The sequence below is a fragment of the Pseudophryne corroboree genome, chromosome 9 (genome assembly GCF_028390025.1).
Source record: "Pseudophryne corroboree isolate aPseCor3 chromosome 9, aPseCor3.hap2, whole genome shotgun sequence".
In the NCBI taxonomy this organism is placed as follows: domain Eukaryota; kingdom Metazoa; phylum Chordata; class Amphibia; order Anura; family Myobatrachidae; genus Pseudophryne; species Pseudophryne corroboree.
In genome coordinates, this window is record NC_086452.1 from 87,941,991 (window position 1) to 87,960,011 (window position 18,021).

Here is an 18,021-nt window from a genome sequence, read left to right on the forward strand (position 1 = left end):
ACTGGGGAAATGGCATATGGACTTCATGATAACAAACACCATCTCCGGGGCCAGAACATTTCATTTATTTCATGAACATAGTGAAGGACATCACAGCTGCCAGTATATGATGACCCACAATAGCTGTATAGAAATACCACTCGCCAATCAGGGCCACCTTAACAGCATTGTAGGCCCTGGACAAAGCAATGCACTGAGGCCCCTACCCACCCATCCATCCATCCACAGGAACGTATTAAAAAAAAATCAGGACTTACCCTCCTGCGGTCCCGCGCTTTCTCTCCCTATGCTTTCATGCAGTGTATGACTCTCAGCAGTGAGATAGCTCCAGCCATCCACCAATCAGCGTGCTGACAGCCCTTCACTGTCTGTCTGTAGGCTGGGAGGCAGGTAGAGAATACTGCCTTACTTGGTGCCAATATTTTAGAGGGCCCATACATCTGTGATTAATTGCGGCAAATTCCTATTTTGCCGATGACTGGGTTGAGTCGTTGTCAAAATCAAACATGTTGGAAAATCCTTGATTCGCTGATTCTGACCCAAAAATGAACGGAATTGGCGAGATGGGAATTTTTAATATGTAGGATTTTGAAGATAATTGCTAATCTCCGGCATCGGCAGAAGAGGGAATTGCGCTTAGCTGTATGGCCCGCATTCATCATATAAAGCACTCCTTCTTCTGTTACTTCCAGCTCAGAACTGCAACAACAATAGTAAATGAACTAAAACATCCTTTGGTCTTAGAATATATATTTTTAAATTGAATTTATTTGTTACAATTTTTTTTTTTAACTAGCAGTAGTGAAAACCTGGATCATGCGTACAGTATACACTCAGAACGGGTTGGGCATGCATTGCCGGCTGCTGGGATCTTGGCAGTCAGCATACCGACCGCAGGATCCCGGCAGCAGAATGCCGGAAGGGGGGTAGCGCAACAAAGCCCCTTGTGGGGGCAGTGGAACGCTGCGCTCGTCACAGGTTCTATTCCCACTCTATGGGTGTCATGGATCATCCATGAGTGGGAGTAGACCTTGTGGGTAGGAATTACGACTGCCGGCATTTTGAGGGCTCGGGATTCCAGCGTTGGCACGGTGACCGACGGGATTCCGAGCGCCGGTCACATGACTGCTTCCCCTCAGACCAGTCTCATCTATATGTTATTAATAAATGATGGCGTCAGGTGATTATCTATTGTTTCTTCAGGTACAGGTTTTCCACGTCCTCTTCATACATTTCCTCTGTTCCACTTTACAGAACAGATTCACAAGTTTACTATTAAAGGCTCCAGGTCTCCGGCTGTTAAAAAAAACAAAGACCATGAAGTGTATTAGCCGTGCTAACCATGTGTCTTATACAATCACAACCTCTAATTGCAGTGTTTCAGACAGGCTGTCCATTTACATAAACCTGCAGTTAAAGCCCTGGCTTGTCACACCGGAACATATTTGCAAATTGATGTCATCTTTACTGTCTTACCCTGCTCTCACTCTGCCTGTAATGTAAATAAACCTTTCACTCATCCCAATTCCAACACTCTGTGTGTATGTGTGAAGTGGGAGCTGTCTGAGCTCAGCGTTACGTTTGTATGAACATTGTCTACCAACCATGACTATTTGCTTGCTAATTGTTACCATTAGGATTCCTATACTGTGTGAACTGCGCTCAGTTGGAGACTCAAAGCTTTCTTGAATGAAAGTTCTATAAACTGGGTTAAGTTGCAGCCGGTCCCAGAGCGTGCAGTGCCCGGCTGTCTAGCGCACTGTGTTTACACAATCTTTGTTTCTCTGATTTAATTGGGATCTGTCTAACAGATTTTCAACATCCGCAGAACGGTTACATTAGAAAGTGTTTTTTTCTTCGTTTATAAAAATGTGCATTTAATTTTTATAAATACTGCAAAAAATTAAACTTAATGACTTTCTACATTTTTTAAATTACTTCTTGCAAGTCTTCAAGGGAAAGAATGACGGGTGTAATAAATTCTACAAAGAAATCAAACAACGGGTAATGATTTTAAAGCAAATGAATGGCAAATGTTCCTTAGAACATTCAAGGAGTACATTTTTATATATTCATTTCTTGTGCTGATTTTGGTGGCGTCATGCACATAATTTACATATGAACTGTATACAAAGTACCAAATTAAGAGACTGCTGTCGGCATGCACCAAACTTTCCAGGTCTGTAGACAGATGTGGCTACACTTTCAAATATGGAATGTACATATGTAAAGTACATAAAAATTGGGTGGAGCCTTGGGGAAAGCGGTGGAACCTCACTCCCCATTTGCATCACTAGTGAGGGGGGGGGGGGTAGTTTGGTGGTGTCCAACTCTCTCCGAGATAGATGATGTGTGCCCATGTCTTCTGTTCACCTCCCCATTCCCCATCTTTTCCCCTGTGGGACACTGCAGCCCACAGGTGGGAGAACAGGACAGCCCCAGAAAACAGGCTTTTCCCACTGAATGCTGGACAGATGGGAGGTGGTTGTTATGCTGACCATAAATTGCACAATTATTGTAGATGACCAGCCAACATAGATGAGGGCAGGAGCGACAGCATGGTTATCAGAGCGCCGCTATTCACTGCCTGGTGTCAGCTGAATGACGCTCAGGAGGATTAGACAGGTTTAGGGATGGACTGGGGCTACTTTACGGCCCTGGCATCCATGTGCGTTCTTCACTTCTTGCACCTTCGGCGTATGCATAAAAGGGGCGCGCGAACACTGCTCATTGGGGCGTGCCGTAAGTCCACACCCCCATATTGCTTAGCAACGGGGCACGCACAGCGTAAAAAGGGCATTCAGTAATTGCTCGTGAGGCATTCTGCGAGTCAGGGGAGCGTGGAGTCGCGGCACGCCTCCATATTACTTAGCAATGGCACTATGGGCCTAATTCAGACCTGATCACTGCTGTGCGCACAGCAGCCGATCAAGTCTGAACTACGGCCATCTCAGCCCTGCGATCGCCTCTGCCTGATTGGCAGGCAGAGGCGGTCACTGGATGGGAGGGGGTGGGCCGGCGGCATTTGGCCACCATTTTAGGGGTGCAGGCGTGCCTGGACCATACGTGGGGCGGGCTGCGGCGGCTGCGTGACCTCACACGCAGCCGCTGCGACCCGGACAGCGACTTGTAGCTCCCTGCCAGCGCGCAGGAGCTGCGCTGGCTGGGAGCTACTCTTCGAGTACAAAAGCATCGCCGCTGTGCAATGCTTTTGTAATTGTGCGGTGGGGTAGGGCCTGACATGCGGGGCGGACTAGCCCTGTGCTGGGCGTCCCCCCGCATGTCATTGAAGCTGGTCGTAGATGTGCTAAATTTATCACATCTACGATCAGGTCTGAATTAGGCATTTGCCGGAAGTGTCGGATGGGCAGTCTGGCCCTGGACAGGTATGACAACCAAATGATCTTGAACATTATCCAGCCATTGTCAGGCTTTGAATGATGATCGTTCAGGTCCATGTACAGAATGATAATCATTTAGGACAGTTCTTTCATAGGCTTACCTGCACGATTATCGTTCAGAGGCCCATATTTATCAAGCTTTGGAGAGTGATGAATTGCACGGTGATAAAGTACCAACCAATCAGCTCCTAACTGCCATGTCACAGGCTGTGTTAGAAAAATGACAGTTAAGAGCTGATTGGTTGGTACTTTATCACTGGGCAATTTATCACTCTCCAAAGCTTGTTAAATCTGGGCCAATGTATGGCCAGCTTAAGTCTTGTTAGTTAATATTAAAATGTTGGTTTTTCAAGATTGTTAGTCTTTTACTAAAAAGTACACTGCAATTTAATGGAAACTAAAACCTAAGCTGTATCTGCAGTATATGTATATGTTAGTGTTCTGGTATATAGGGGCACATTCATTACTTGTTATTAAATGCTAGTTTCCGCAGGATTTATGAAATGGACCCATTCAATATTAGGGCCTAGTATATAGTTTGCTCTACAGATGGCGCTGGATCTCGGATCCCTGCTCCTTCCTATGGAAAGGAGGTCCTGGGTTTGCGAAACGGGATCTGTGCAGACTCCTCCACTGGCACGGTACAGAGCAACCTTTGTCTATGTGCGTGCGTAACCAGTCGGCCGGAATTGCAGCAGTGATAATGATCGCGGTGACAGCTACATTTCGGAACAGCTGCCCAGCACTGGAGCAATACTGAATCTCTCTGGTAGTTAAGTATCTGCCACCACAACGTGCGGTGAGTTTGAGACTTGGCCCCCGATGATGATTGAGCCCCGTAGACTTGGTGAGGACTATGGGGGTCATTTCGACCTGATTGCACACTGCAGTTGTTAGCAGCGCAGCGATCGGGTCAGAACTGCGCATGCGTGGTGCCGCAGTGCGCCAGCACATGCCAGACAGCCGAAGGCCGTCGTTACCTAGCGATCGCCTCCGCCTGATTGACAGGCAGAGGCGGACGCTGGGCGGGAGGAGGCGTCATGGCGGCGTTTAGCCGCCGTTTTCGGGGTGTGGTCTGGCCAACGCAGGCGTGGCCGGACTATGCGGGGGGCGGGCCGCAGTGGCTGCATCACACGCAGCTGCTGCGGCCCAGGGTAGCGACTAGCAACTCCCGGCCAGCCGCAGGAGCTGCGATGGCCGGGAGTTACTCTTCAAGTACAAAAGCATCGCCGCTGTGCGATGCTTTTGTACTTGTGCGGTTGTGCGGGGGGGGGGGGGGCGGACTGACATGCGGGGCGGACTAGGGTGATCGTAGCTGTGATAAATTTAGCACAGCTACGACCAAATCGGAATGACCCCCTATATGATTGTAATTTATGTCCTGATATTTAGAAACAAGAGAGTGTACTTTCCATGTACATATATAAGTAATATGTTGGTTTGCTGGTATCCGTAGAAAAGGGATCAGCGGCCTGTTTGGTTGGACACTCATCCTGTATCCCCAAACTGTCCTGATCGTGGCAAGCCAGTATTTTCAGAACTTTGTCCCACTGTTGTATTCACGGACATGTCCGTCACACAGTTGGAAAGGTGGGAGGTATAGTACGCCATTGCTGCTCTGCAAGGCAGTGTGGGTGATTGGAGAGGAAGGGAGATAATTAAGGGGGGTGGGTAGGACCGCGTTCCTATTGCCATACAGAAACATTGGCAGTTCCTGAATATATAATATTGGGGGGGGGTGTATCTTGCTTGATGTACATAAGCCTGCAAGCCTCTGATAAACAGGCCTGTATGCTGTGGTAGAGAACTTCCTGGAAAGAGAAAGCAAGTCTAGTCTATGAGCGCTCATAACCAGGAAGGGGGGGGGGGGGTTAGATGGGTATAAAATACTCAGATACTACCCTGCCTGGGTGCTTGGAGCTGTAAAAAGGGTGTAGCCATGTCCCCAAGATTGCGTGGCTATGCTACCCTCCATAGGGGCACAAGGCAAGTACAAAGGGCCCCTGATACTGAAGCGAGGCATGGCCATACCCACTCATGGTTGACCCTGCCCCCCCCTTGCTATGTACCAGGGCCTGATAGATCACCCTGCTAATGATAGTCGCACTGTGAGTATAAGTTGCAGACTTAAGGATCCTACACACTGGCCGATTGGCCGCCGAGGATGACCCAGCAGCCGGGGGAGGTGGTGACGGGGGGAGTGAAGTTTCTTCACTCCCCTGGTCACTTGGCCCCAAAACTTCACACCCCTGGTCACTTGGCCCCATAGCCCTGCATGCTAATGTGGCCGATATTGTCAATATTGGCTTACAGGCATAAACGAGCAGGGGCCGCGCATCGTTCATCGCTGGTGCATACACACTGAAAGATATGAACGATATCTCGTTCATTAAGGAACGAGATCGTTCATATCTTTCAGTGTAATCGGTAAATGTGTAGGGCCCATTAGCCTTCCTTGTTTTTAAATCTACCAAGACCGACTTATGATACTTAGCCACTAACACTACACTACCGAACTAAGGTTATATTAGTAATTAGTAATATGATTTTAGAGTTTGTATCTTAACTTGGAGAATCAACCCCCATTGCCATAATATGGCAGTACTGTTCAAAAATGTTTATGATCAAATCTAAATACAAATTTCCCAAAAAATCGAAATACAATCAGGAAAAGGCGATCCGGCTAACTTGTCCTATTGCAATCATTTATTTTTTTCCGTTACACATGTAATTGATTATCTTTAGGGAGAAATAAATGTAAGACCAAAGTGGGACTGAATTGACAGTATGAGTGTTAGACATGAGCCTAAGCCATGAGTGTTAATACCTTGATCTAAGATTTAGTAAGAAACATTCTGAAGGAGAATTATAAACAGAATGACATCGGGTTTGAATTAGTCATGAGATTAAAGGTGCACAGAGTGTAAGCTATTAATGTAAGACTTTTGAAACACGTTTTGATTTTTTATGATTATAAGTGGAAAGCAAGATTGATTTGTGTCATATAAATACTGTAAGGTGAAGTGTTGAAACCTTGACATATGTCATATAATACATTTCATATTTTCATTTTGACCCTCGCTAACATACACAACCACATGCGTAATCATGCAAGAACAAGTGATACATTTACAGGCCAGCTCTTGGTGCTTGCATCTGGTAGACAGACTTTGGGTAGAGAACATAATCGATAAAATTGTGCTGACGTTACAAACCTATTAGTGGCAGACATATATTATCAAAAATAGGCAATTAATGCCTAAAGCTTGTACGTGGGAGTTAATTAAGATATATGACTCAATATTGCTTTGTGTTCCGTGGGTGTAATTAAACATATTTAGTCCTCGGAGCAAAATATAGAAAGGACCTCAACTCAGACCCCCCCCCCCCCTCCCGCCCAGCTGTCCTGCACCACCTGGTGCTGCAAAGGACGCTCCAGGCAGCTTTACGGGTGGCTTTCTGCCGGACCAGGGACAAGTTCAGCGCCCAGAATATGCTTAGGATGCCCTAGGCCAGGGGTAGCCAACCCTGGTCCTCAAGAGATACCAACAGTTCACGTTTTCCAGGTCTCCTCAACTGTGGATCTTTTAAAATGTGTCAGTTAGTAATGACTGCACCTGTGCACCTGCTAGGTGAGCTGGAAAACGTGAACTGTTGGTAGCTCTCGAGGACCAGGGTTGGCTACCCCTGCCCTAGGCTGTGACTCCCTACTGGTATGCATGGTCATTTAAACTGTTACCGCAAAAAAATTATACACTTAGTTTAGCAAATTTGTCCATGAGGAAATACTGAATCGTCACTTTGAAGTCTAGCCTTTGCTGATTCATGTCATGGAGAATTCCGCTAACACCTCCCGTCCTCAAATCCGTGCGCTTCTGCATAAAACTGAGTGCATTCACGGAACTGTAACTACATAATGCTACAACTGAACATTTGCCCTATGGGTTTATACAATACACTACATACTTGACTTCTATTGGTGTACGGTTACGGTATCTAGTGTTACAAGGATTGCATACATCGGGTAAAAGTTCCAAATGAAAGGTTTATTTTCCACAGTTTCCACAGACAGGCAGTTCTTCAATGTCCGCGGCAATGGACCAAGGCACAGGTCACATAGCAGTTCACAGCAGGTCTTTTGCAAACAGGGTGTAACTTCTCCAGAGCCCAATAAGTTTCAGGACCCCTAACAGTAACCACCCCCTGGCCTATCACTTGGGCGACTTGTTCACCATCAGGAGCCCTGTTCCTTCTGTATGACACCTTTTAAAACAAGCTGACAGGTGTCTGCAATCAGGCTTGCTGTTTCTTAGACTTGACCACACAGAATACCTGGCCTGGATTCTTTACAACCACCCTGCTGTTCTATCTCCATGCCAGGTATGTTCATACTGTCCCTGTCACAGTAGATTTGTTCCCAACTTTCTCCAGATGCAGGTGTCCAGGAGCCGGTTGACTACTATTAAAAGCAGCTTATTACAGAAACCCAAATTGGGCAACATTTTTTAGATTTATTTTTTGTACGGTTCATTGTGTCTAGCTCACGTAAACAGTAATATGGATATGTCTAAGCGAGCATATCACACGGCTGTGAGAACAGGAGAATTGCCTCTTTCAAAAATCAATTTATTGTCTTATTTTATTTGTTTTCAGTACAAACACAGCTGATGAGCTGGTGACAGATGCCCCTTCATTGAGGTACTTTGACCACATGCCCTTCACATCATCTTTCCCTGAAGATTCAGATGATGAGCTACTGCCACCTCACCTCCTTCTACCAGACAGTATTAGCCAGCTGGAAGAATTTGGGAAACAGAGCAACTGGCACCGGAAATACCACAGAAACCAGCGTAGGCGGCAGTTTAATGACCTCTGGGTCCGCTTGGATGACAGGTTTGTAATTATTCTGTATTCCCTTAATATGGAATGTCTGCAGAATTGGGGTATCAGTATTTCTTGGAATTCCATGTAGACCTTGGCAGATCCCTTTATATAGATTTTTGGTATGCAAATTTTATTTTAGGAAGATATACAAAGACAGAGAGAAATTGTCCATCTTTAATGTAGGCTAAAGAAGCTTGGTGAGGAGATCAATGGTACTATGACATGCTGTGAGTCAGGATTGGTGGAAAGATCATGAGACTATGACATACTGTGAGACAGGATTGGTGGAAAGATCATGAGACTATGACATGCTGTGAGACAGGATTGGTGGAAAGATCATGAGACTATGACATACTGTGAGGCAGGATTGGTGGAAAGATCATGAGACTATGACATACTGTGAGGCAGGATTGGTGGAAAGATCATGAGACTATGACATGCTGTGAGACAGGATTGGTGGAAAGATGATGATACTATGGGGTGTAGTATGGTATGCCGGCGCCAGGATCCCTACCGCTGGCATACCGGCAGCTGGGCGAGCGCAAATAAGCCCCTTGTGGGCTATTTATTCTCCCTCCAGGGGGGTCGTGAACCCCCAAGAGGGAAAATAGTTGTCGGTATGCCGGGTGTCGGGATTCCGGTGCCGGTATACTGAGCGCTGGGATCCCAACAGCCGGCATACTGAATATCACCCAATACTATGACCTACTGTGAGACAGGATTGGTGGAAAGATGATGATACTATGCCATACTGTGAGACAGGATTGGTGGAAACATCGATGATACTGTGCCATGCTTTGAAGCAAGATTGAGTGAAAGAATGTTAATACTATGACATGCTGTGAAACAGATTTGGTGGAGACATCAATCATACCATAACGTACTGTGACACATCATTGTTGGAGACATGGATGATACTATGATATGCTGTGAGACAAGATTGATGGAAAGAATGATGGCACTATGAGAAGCTATGAGCTAGCAATGGTTGAGAAGGAAATGATTCTGTGTTGTGCACTTAGGTAGCACTGGTAGAGGCAGTAGCTGCTGGTGAGGGAGCATTATCATAGAGGCAGAAGGTATTGGGAAGACATTGCAGGAAATATTGAAATGTACCATTGCGTTACTGGCAGTATATATTCAAAGGGAGCTTTGTGTGTGAATAGGCAGATGAGCCCTCACTCCAAGGGGTGGGGGGTGGGGGGGGGGTAGTGGAGACGGAAGTGACTGTGACAAACGTGGAAGGTAACATTAGTGAACTTACAGTACTTTCACAACTTACACAGCAAGCATGGAATAACATCTAAAGTACGACCTTTTGGCTTTAATTCTGATGGGTGGAATTGGTGGATCAGGGGGTGTTCCTTGCAGTCTATGGATTTATGTTTATGATTGCGCCAACTTTTGCAGCTGCAAGACTTTGTTTCACGGGATGTGATTATTTCAGTGAGATAACGGAATGGAGAACATAGATTTACAGGTGCAGTCCCTGATTTACGCGCCTCTAGCCCTTTTCTACATGGAGCGACACTTTTTTGGGGTCTTGTAATTTTCATGGGGTGCACTATGCACTTTCCTGTTACATTTCTGCAGAAAAGTACATATTTAATGGCATTTTTAAGTAATAGGTAATATACAGTCCTGATGTGCATTCATTCTAATGATTCATTTATGATGCATATGTAGCTAAACCAAGCAGTACTGTATATTAGAAAAAGAGTTTAGTTGTTTCAATTAATTAAGGGGTGGTCTTAGAAATGATGTGAAATACTGAAATATTCTATGTACAGCAGTGCGGAAAATATGTGAGATATATAAATAGCTGTTATTACTATTATTATTACTACTACTAATAATAATAATAATAATAATGAAATTGGATCTTGATGCAAGTATTACTCTTTCAACCATGATACATGGTCACACAATCCCTTATATCCTATGGTCATAGAATCCATTATATAATTTGGTCTCTCAATCCATTATATCATATGATGGTCATACAATCCATTACAATCCATTATACCATATGTTCGCACAATCCATTATATCATATAGTCACACAATGGGGGTCATTCCGAGTTGTTCGCTCGCAAGCTGCTTTTAGCAGCTTTGCACACGCTAAGCCGCCGCCTACTGGGAGTGAATCTTAGCTTATCAAAATTGCGAAAAGACTTCTCTGTGTAGTTTCTGAGTAGCTCGAGACTTACTCTGCCAGTGCGATCAGTTCAGTGCTTGTCGTTCCTGGTTTGACGTCACAAACACACCCAGCGTTCGCCCAGACACTCCTCCGTTTCTCCAGCCACTCCCGCGTTTTTCCCAGAAACGGTAGCGTTTTTTCACACACTCCCATAAAACGGCCAGTTTCCGCCCAGAAACACCCACTTCCTGTCAATCACATTACGATCACCAGAACGTCGAAAAAACCTCTTAATGCCGTGAGTAAAATACCTAACTGCATAGCAAATTTACTTGGCGCAGTCGCACTGCGGACATTGCGCAGGGCATTAGTGACTAATCGCTCCGCTGCGAGAAAAAAATAACGAGCGAACAACTCGGAATGACCCCCAATGTTTCTTAGTCCATTTAAAATTGCTAAATGTTGCCATTACAACTAAACTTTTAATTTCCTCTGACTGCATCTGAAAGGTAAAGTTCCCTGTATGAATCAGATCTGTTTCCATAACAGAGATGGAATGTGATACCTTTTCATTAACATAGAAAAATAATTTCCTCTTTAAAGCCAGACGGCACGACTCTAACCGGGAGTTTGCGGTGAGCTCATTTCTTGCCATATGGCGGATTTGACGCTTTACATTTTCAGCATGAACTATCAAAAAATCTGGCTAAAATGTTAGGTTTTTTTTACTATAGAAAAGCTCAAAGTGAGTGGTTTAATCTGCTGCAGTTGTATAAAGCCATTTCAGACAGTCTCAAAATAGAACCTACAGTATACTTGATGTATAGTCCTAATATTCAAGGAGAATGATAGATATGTTGGTGGGAACTCTACTATTGGTTGTTTTCCCCAGCTCAAAATCGACACCAATCACCCCCCCCCCCCCCTTCCCCAAAAGAAAAATGAATTAATTGTTCAAGCTATCTGATATGTTATTTAAAAAAATCTTCAGATTCATGCTATTTTTAATCCTTTCCATCGGTTTAATAAACACGGTTTACTCAGTGATCTTTTCCCATTTTTTTTCAACCGCCCATTCATTACATTGGTTTTTCCATGATGTAAACTATACATATGAAAAAGAACTAGAGGTACAGTAGTCTGTAGAGTCAGCTATGAATACACTTTGTGTCTCCCTTTGCTTCAGATTAGCTGAAGGACTCATATATTGTTTTCTGTCTCTATTAAGAATAATTTTTATTTGTCCAAATATATTCAACTGAATTTAATATAATTGAATTTACCCTTAATAACACACTTGGCCATAAATTACCAAGGTGGTATGATGGTGATATAGTGGTCAACATTTGTACCTCCAGCACTGAGGTCCCACCAAGGTCCTATCTGTATGATGTTCGCCCCATGTTTGGGTGGGTTTGCTCCAGGCGCCTCAGTTTCCTTTCACAAAGTTTGAAAACATACTGGTAGCATAATTGACTTTGAGCAACAAATGCACCCTAGTGTGGCTTTCTCTGTCTGTGTTTGTGTGGTAGGTAATTAAAATTGTACGCTATAATGGATGCAGTGACTGATTACGTAGAATTTCAACTGAGCATGCCCAAAATGGCTGCCTACACTCTCTGCAATAATATAAAGTGCTTTGAGTTCTATTAGTAGACAACAATTTTCCTTCAAATTCATGCTATGTGTAGTGATTTCAGTCAGTTTAATAAGTATGATTTCACCAGTGATCTTTTCCCATTTATTTCAATGGCCCATTCATTCCATTGGTGTTTCCATGATGTAAACAATACCTGTGAAAGTGAACGGTAGGCTGTAGAGTAAGCTATGAATACACTCTGTGTTCTCTGCTACATATTAGCAGAAGGATTCATATCCTGTTTTCTGTCTCTTTTAAGATTAATTTCTAGTTGTCTAAACACATTTAACTTTGGTGGCCGCAAAACCGTATGATCACGTGTTCAAAGGGATAGATCACAGTGTGTTTATCTTCGATGCAAAAATAAGTCTTAATAATAAAAATAACTATTTATATTTATATAGTGCTTTACTTCACAAGGACTCAAGGTACTTAGTCTTACCACACTTTTTGGGAGATCATTTCTAGGCAATTTGTTAACAAAGCAAAGTTGACCATATTATTGGCTAATAATTATTTTAACCTACTGAAATAAACCTCACCATAACACACTTGCTCATAAATCACCGTGGCGGCACAGTGATCAACATTTCTGCCTTATAGTGCTGGGGTCTTGTGTTCAATTCCCAAAAAAAGGCCCTTTCTGGAATTGTTATGTTCTCCCTGTGTTTGCGTGCTTTGGTTCCACCAATCAAAACCGTACTGGTAGCATAACTGCTTCTGGCACAAATGGACCCTAGTGTGTTGCGTGTCTGTGTGTGTGTTTCTTTGCGTGGAAAGGAATTTGGATTGTAGGCACTAGTGGGTACAGTGACTGATTACTTAGAACAGTGCAATACATTTGCTATGTGGTGTCAGTAGCGTTGTAAAGCACTACTGCTCATGTTTTCTATTTTTAATGAACACAGCATTTTTTTGACAGATCTAACTACAGAGAAGTCTCAATGGTCTTTTTCCATTTAACGTGTTCTGATCATTTGAGTGTTTTTACTATTTTCTAAAACTCTCTCACATCATATAGGTTATTTATCAAGCGAGACAGCTGTGAGCGTAATGGTTTCCAGTTGGGAAAACTGCTTTCAGCTGAGGTTTTTTATTATTTTTTTTTATGTTCACTGTTTTTCTTTTTACAGTGGAAAGTATTTGAGAAATGGCCGCTGTCGTCATCAAGCTCTGCAAATGTTCTGATCAGCCCCTGCACGGGATGGCAATGGATCTTGTTGAGAGTCCAACCAGCTCACATGTTTGTGCTTAATATTTAACGGGAAATGAGCATAAATACGTGTAAGCCCAAAAAAGCAACATGGACACACGCTTTAAATATTATATTACAAATGGGGCGATGTGTGATTATGATGGTCTCTGGTAAAACGTTTCAGGTTTGTAAAACTCCTACGTATCAGCACGATATCTCCAACCTACAACAGGCTGCTATTTTTATTTTTTGTTGTTACTGGTGCCCCCGCGCACTTTAAATACAAAAAAATTTTCTAAAATGCTGCAATCACCTATAGAATATGAGAGGTCCTTACTCTTTGTGTAATAATTCAAGAGTTCAATTCCCTTCAACACAGTTTGAGTCTTTCTTCTGGTTTGTCAATGCTGATGTGTTCATAGGTACGCACATTCATGATCCAAAGATGATGCCCAATATCTCAAAAAGAGTAAGGTGGAAGACAAAGATTTTTATTATAATATCATACTCACTAAGTAAAATCTTTAAAATAGCTTATCACTACAAAATAGTGGACAGAGGGTTCTAAACGCTTAGCAGCCGGCGTTACCCTCCCAGATGGAATGGGATGTGTATTCAGAGTCCCGGGATACTGGTGACCCCGCAGACTTGTAGGATGGGTACCTTATGAGGTGAGTTGGTCCTAAGTAGACCTAACATGGGTGTTCCACTTAATTTCAACCAGGAGTGTTCCTGCCAATTTGATCAACGATATAAAGGACTTCTGCTAAGTGGAGTCCTTTTAAAACATTACCATAGCACATAGGGGAAGATTTATCAAATCGTGGAGAGAGATAAAGCGGAGATGTTGCTCATACCAACCAATTGTTATTTTCCTAGAACTGCCTGTAAAATAACAGCAGCCAATTGGTTGGTATGGGCAATTTCTCTACTTTGTCTCTCTCCAAGAGTTGATAGAGCTCCCCCATAATTTTAAATAGAAAACGGTAGCTTAAAGGCATCTGTAGTCACATTTCAGCTGGTGTCTTTGGTCTGGTTACCTCTTCAGGTGAATTGTTTTTAGTGTGGTTCCTAGTGTCAGACATCTTTCTTGAGGTTTTCTGGCAATGGCATTGTATCTGGGTCACTTGTTCTGTTTGTGGAGGTAGACCTTTAAAACAACATCTGGACTCATGTGCCATGTCAATGGCAATTCCGAAAAATTTAACCTATTGAGTTGGGGGAGTGGTGGTGTAGGGGATCGCACGCAGAAAGCTTCGCTCCTTGAAGCGGAAGACACTCAGCAATTATGTGATACCCACGGGTATATGGTATGCCAATCTGCATGGCACTGAGTATAGTACATCACCCTTACCTTGCCCCGGCTTGTCATGGGTTCAGGCACAGTTACCAGAGGGTCCCCTGAAGAATCAGGTCTTTAACTACAAGTACATTGTGGGTGTGGACTACAGGTGTCGGTGCAGCGCATAAAGAATTGGGCGCCAGGCCATCTCAGATAAACAGCATAAAGTTTATTTAAACATCAAACAGGGATATCGCAGGGATAACTTGTGAACACTCCTCCAGCACAAAGCATAAGTTACAGTGGATCACACATCAGGGCACCTCCTCCAGCGCATCGCTTAGTCGCAGCGGCATATACATGGCAAACAGCATTACGTACCAGGGCATTCTGTGACCAGTAGTGCTACACATCAGGTGACCGTCTCTCTCTCTCTTACTTAGCGAGGATTCTTTTCCTTGGGGGCGCTTACTCACGCCGCGTGGCTTTCCGACCACTATACCCAGATACCTCTCGAGATACTTTTCCATGGGGGCGCTTACTCACGCCACGTGGCTTCCGACCACTTCACCCAGATACCTCTTGAGACTCACACCATTAGCACACTTTTCTCCTGGCATCACCCTTTCACTGGATTCTGCATACTGCTGCTCTTACACTGCGATGTCTCCCTCTGTCATCAAGTGCTTTGCTGTGGCTGGCATCACTCCCCACCTAAACATGTGGGGAGCCCTCACTGGGGCTACATCTTTCTGGCTAAATCCACCTCACTGTCTGCTCACTCTCCTCACTGACTGTCCTCTCTCTAGGCTGCTGCAGGACAACCTTTTTATAACCCTGCATTCCCAGGTACACATTCTATCTGGGATTTCCCGCTCTGTGTTTCCCGCTCTCAGTTTCCCGCTCTGAGTCTGCAAATGAGTGAGTCATGCCCTTTGCATTTTGCAGACTAATCTGTATAGCTATGAGCTGTGCTGTTAACTCCTTCTGTGCTGCAAGCCGTAGGCTGCTGGCACAGTGCTATGCAACTCCAGCAAACATTTTACTTTTATTAAAGTCATGCTGGCACCTGTAGTGCCACAGTTGATTTGGGCTGCAGTTTCAGGGTATCGCATGCACCCCTGCTGAAATCTTGCGTGTCCTCACGCAACAGCAGTTTTCAACATAACATATAATGACAGTACATGTGACAGAAAAAACAACAATCACATATTCAGGAAAACATGGCATGTCAAACATCACATTACATACAAATCACATATTCTGTTGCGGTTTTGAAATGAATTACAGTCCAGAGTCACATGTGATAGTAAAATGTTCCAGACATCTTGTGGCAATTGCGCCAAACACAGAGAACCTGCCCTCGCCTGCCCTTGTCTCCCCCCACGTCTGGGTCAAAAGAGACAGGTGGCTCTCGTGGGCCCCTCCCATTAAACAAGTTTCTCCAACTTTAGGAAAATAGATATAGGGGACTACATTCCCCTTGCGATCCTTGGCTCTTTCGGACACTCAAAAATGGCCAAACACAGTGCCCCCAAGGGTGTTGCTCCGACCGGGTGCACTGCATAGTCCCGATGTCCTGTTACATGAGTTCCACCTCCACAAATATTGCCCTTAGAGCCCCACGTTGGTAACCATGGTTGCTCGTATCCTGTTCGTGAACGCCAAATGTAATAGCCCACCTGTATTAGGTATGCAAGATCTACAGTCACTGTGTATAGTACATCACCCTTACCTTGCCCCGGCTTGTCATGGGTTCAGGCACAGTTACCAGAGGGTCCCCTGAAGAATCAGGTCTTTAACTACAAGTACATTGTGGGTGTGGACTACAGGTGTCGGTGCAGCGCATAAAGAATTGGGCGCCAGGCCATCTCAGATAAACAGCATAAAGTTTATTTAAACATCAAACAGGGATATTGCAGGGATAACTTGTGAACACTCCTCCAGCACAAAGCATAAGTTACAGTGGATCACACATCAGGGCACCTCCTCCAGCGCATCGCTTAGTCGCAGCAGCATATACATGGCAAACAGCATTACGTACCAGGGCATTCTGTGACCAGTAGTGCTACACATCAGGTGACCGTCTCTCTCTCTCTTACTTAGCGAGGATTCTTTTCCTTGGGGGCGCTTACTCACGCCGCGTGGCTTTCCGACCACTATACCCAGATACCTCTCGAGATACTTTTCCATGGGGGCGCTTACTCACGCCACGTGGCTTCCGACCACTTCACCCAGATACCTCTTGAGACTCACACCATTAGCACACTTTTCTCCTGGCATCACCCTTTCACTGGATTCTGCATACTGCTGCTCTTACACTGCGATGTCTCCCTCTGTCATCAAGTGCTTTGCTGTGGCTGGCATCACTCCCCACCTAAACATGTGGGGAGTCCTCACTGGGGCTACATCTTTCTGGCTAAATCCACCTCACTGTCTGCTCACTCTCCTCACTGACTGTCCTCTCTCTAGGCTGCTGCAGGACAACCTTTTTATAACCCTGCATTCCCAGGTACACATTCTATCTGGGATTTCCCGCTCTGTGTTTCCCGCTCTGAGTCTGCAAATGAGTGAGTCATGCCCTTTGCATTTTGCAGACTAATCTGTATAGCTATGAGCTGTGCTGTTAACTCCTTCTGTGCTGCAAGCCGTAGGCTGCTGGCACAGTGCTATGCAACTCCAGCAAACATTTTACTTTTATTAAAGTCATGCTGGCACCTGTAGTGCCACAGTTGATTTGGGCTGCAGTTTCAGGGTATCACAATTACATGTGCAATTCGTATTCTCTAGTTGCCCCAAGGCAGCTGTGTACTGACAAGCCTGGTTAGGTCTCCATAGGCCTGTCTAGGTCAGTATAAATAATGTCTGTCTGCATTGCCGCTGCAGACTTTTCTGTCTTCCAGATAGTCAGCACTTCATGCAAGCACTTGGAACTGTCCTTAATAGACCCTTTTCTCAGGGCGACACAACACCGTGTTTATGTATACTGCCAGCTGTGTACATAGTGGGATAATGTATTTCTGTTGTTTCCAGTTGTTTGTCCTAGATAAACAGTCGTAGCAGCGTTCTATAGACATGAGCTGCTTCTTGTTAAAAATTAGACGGTTTATCTTACTTTTTCAGTCCTTTCTTCTAAACAAATATCTGCAAAATTCACATTAAAGTTACTGTCCGTTGCAATGTTATGTTAGTCATATCCTCTGACTGATAATAATATGTTCTTTACTTCATTCCACCCACTTACATTTTCCCATTTCAAGTGGGCTAATCCTCTAAAAAATGTTGCTAGTTCACTTCTTTTGGGGGCTATTTATCAATGTCTTTCTCCTCCCCAAATTATGCGGAAATGGCACTTTCTGCACGATTTCAGTATCCATGTTATTTAACAGATACCTAATGCAGGAAAGAGAAGCTGTACAGTATCTCCTGCACTAAGCTGGGTACACACTTACAGTATACAATCTTCGGCATGATCACTCA

The 18,021-nt window shown here is 44.3% G+C and overlaps 1 protein-coding gene across 2 annotated transcripts in view; it reads left to right on the forward strand.

Annotated features, from left to right (window-relative positions):
• The window catches only part of TRABD2B (TraB domain containing 2B), a 627,183-nt gene that overhangs the window by 554,447 nt on the left and 54,715 nt on the right, over nt 1-18,021 (forward strand). The window contains exons 6-7 of one of the 2 annotated variants that reach the window (XM_063939588.1): nt 8,055-8,294; nt 13,198-13,499. In XM_063939588.1, coding sequence (XP_063795658.1) covers nt 8,055-8,294; nt 13,198-13,252 — 295 coding nt within the window. In that variant the 3' untranslated portion in view covers nt 13,253-13,499. Of the gene's footprint in view, nt 1-8,054; nt 8,295-13,197; nt 13,500-18,021 lie in introns of those variants that run through there. The other variant, XM_063939587.1, reaches the window with a different exon arrangement.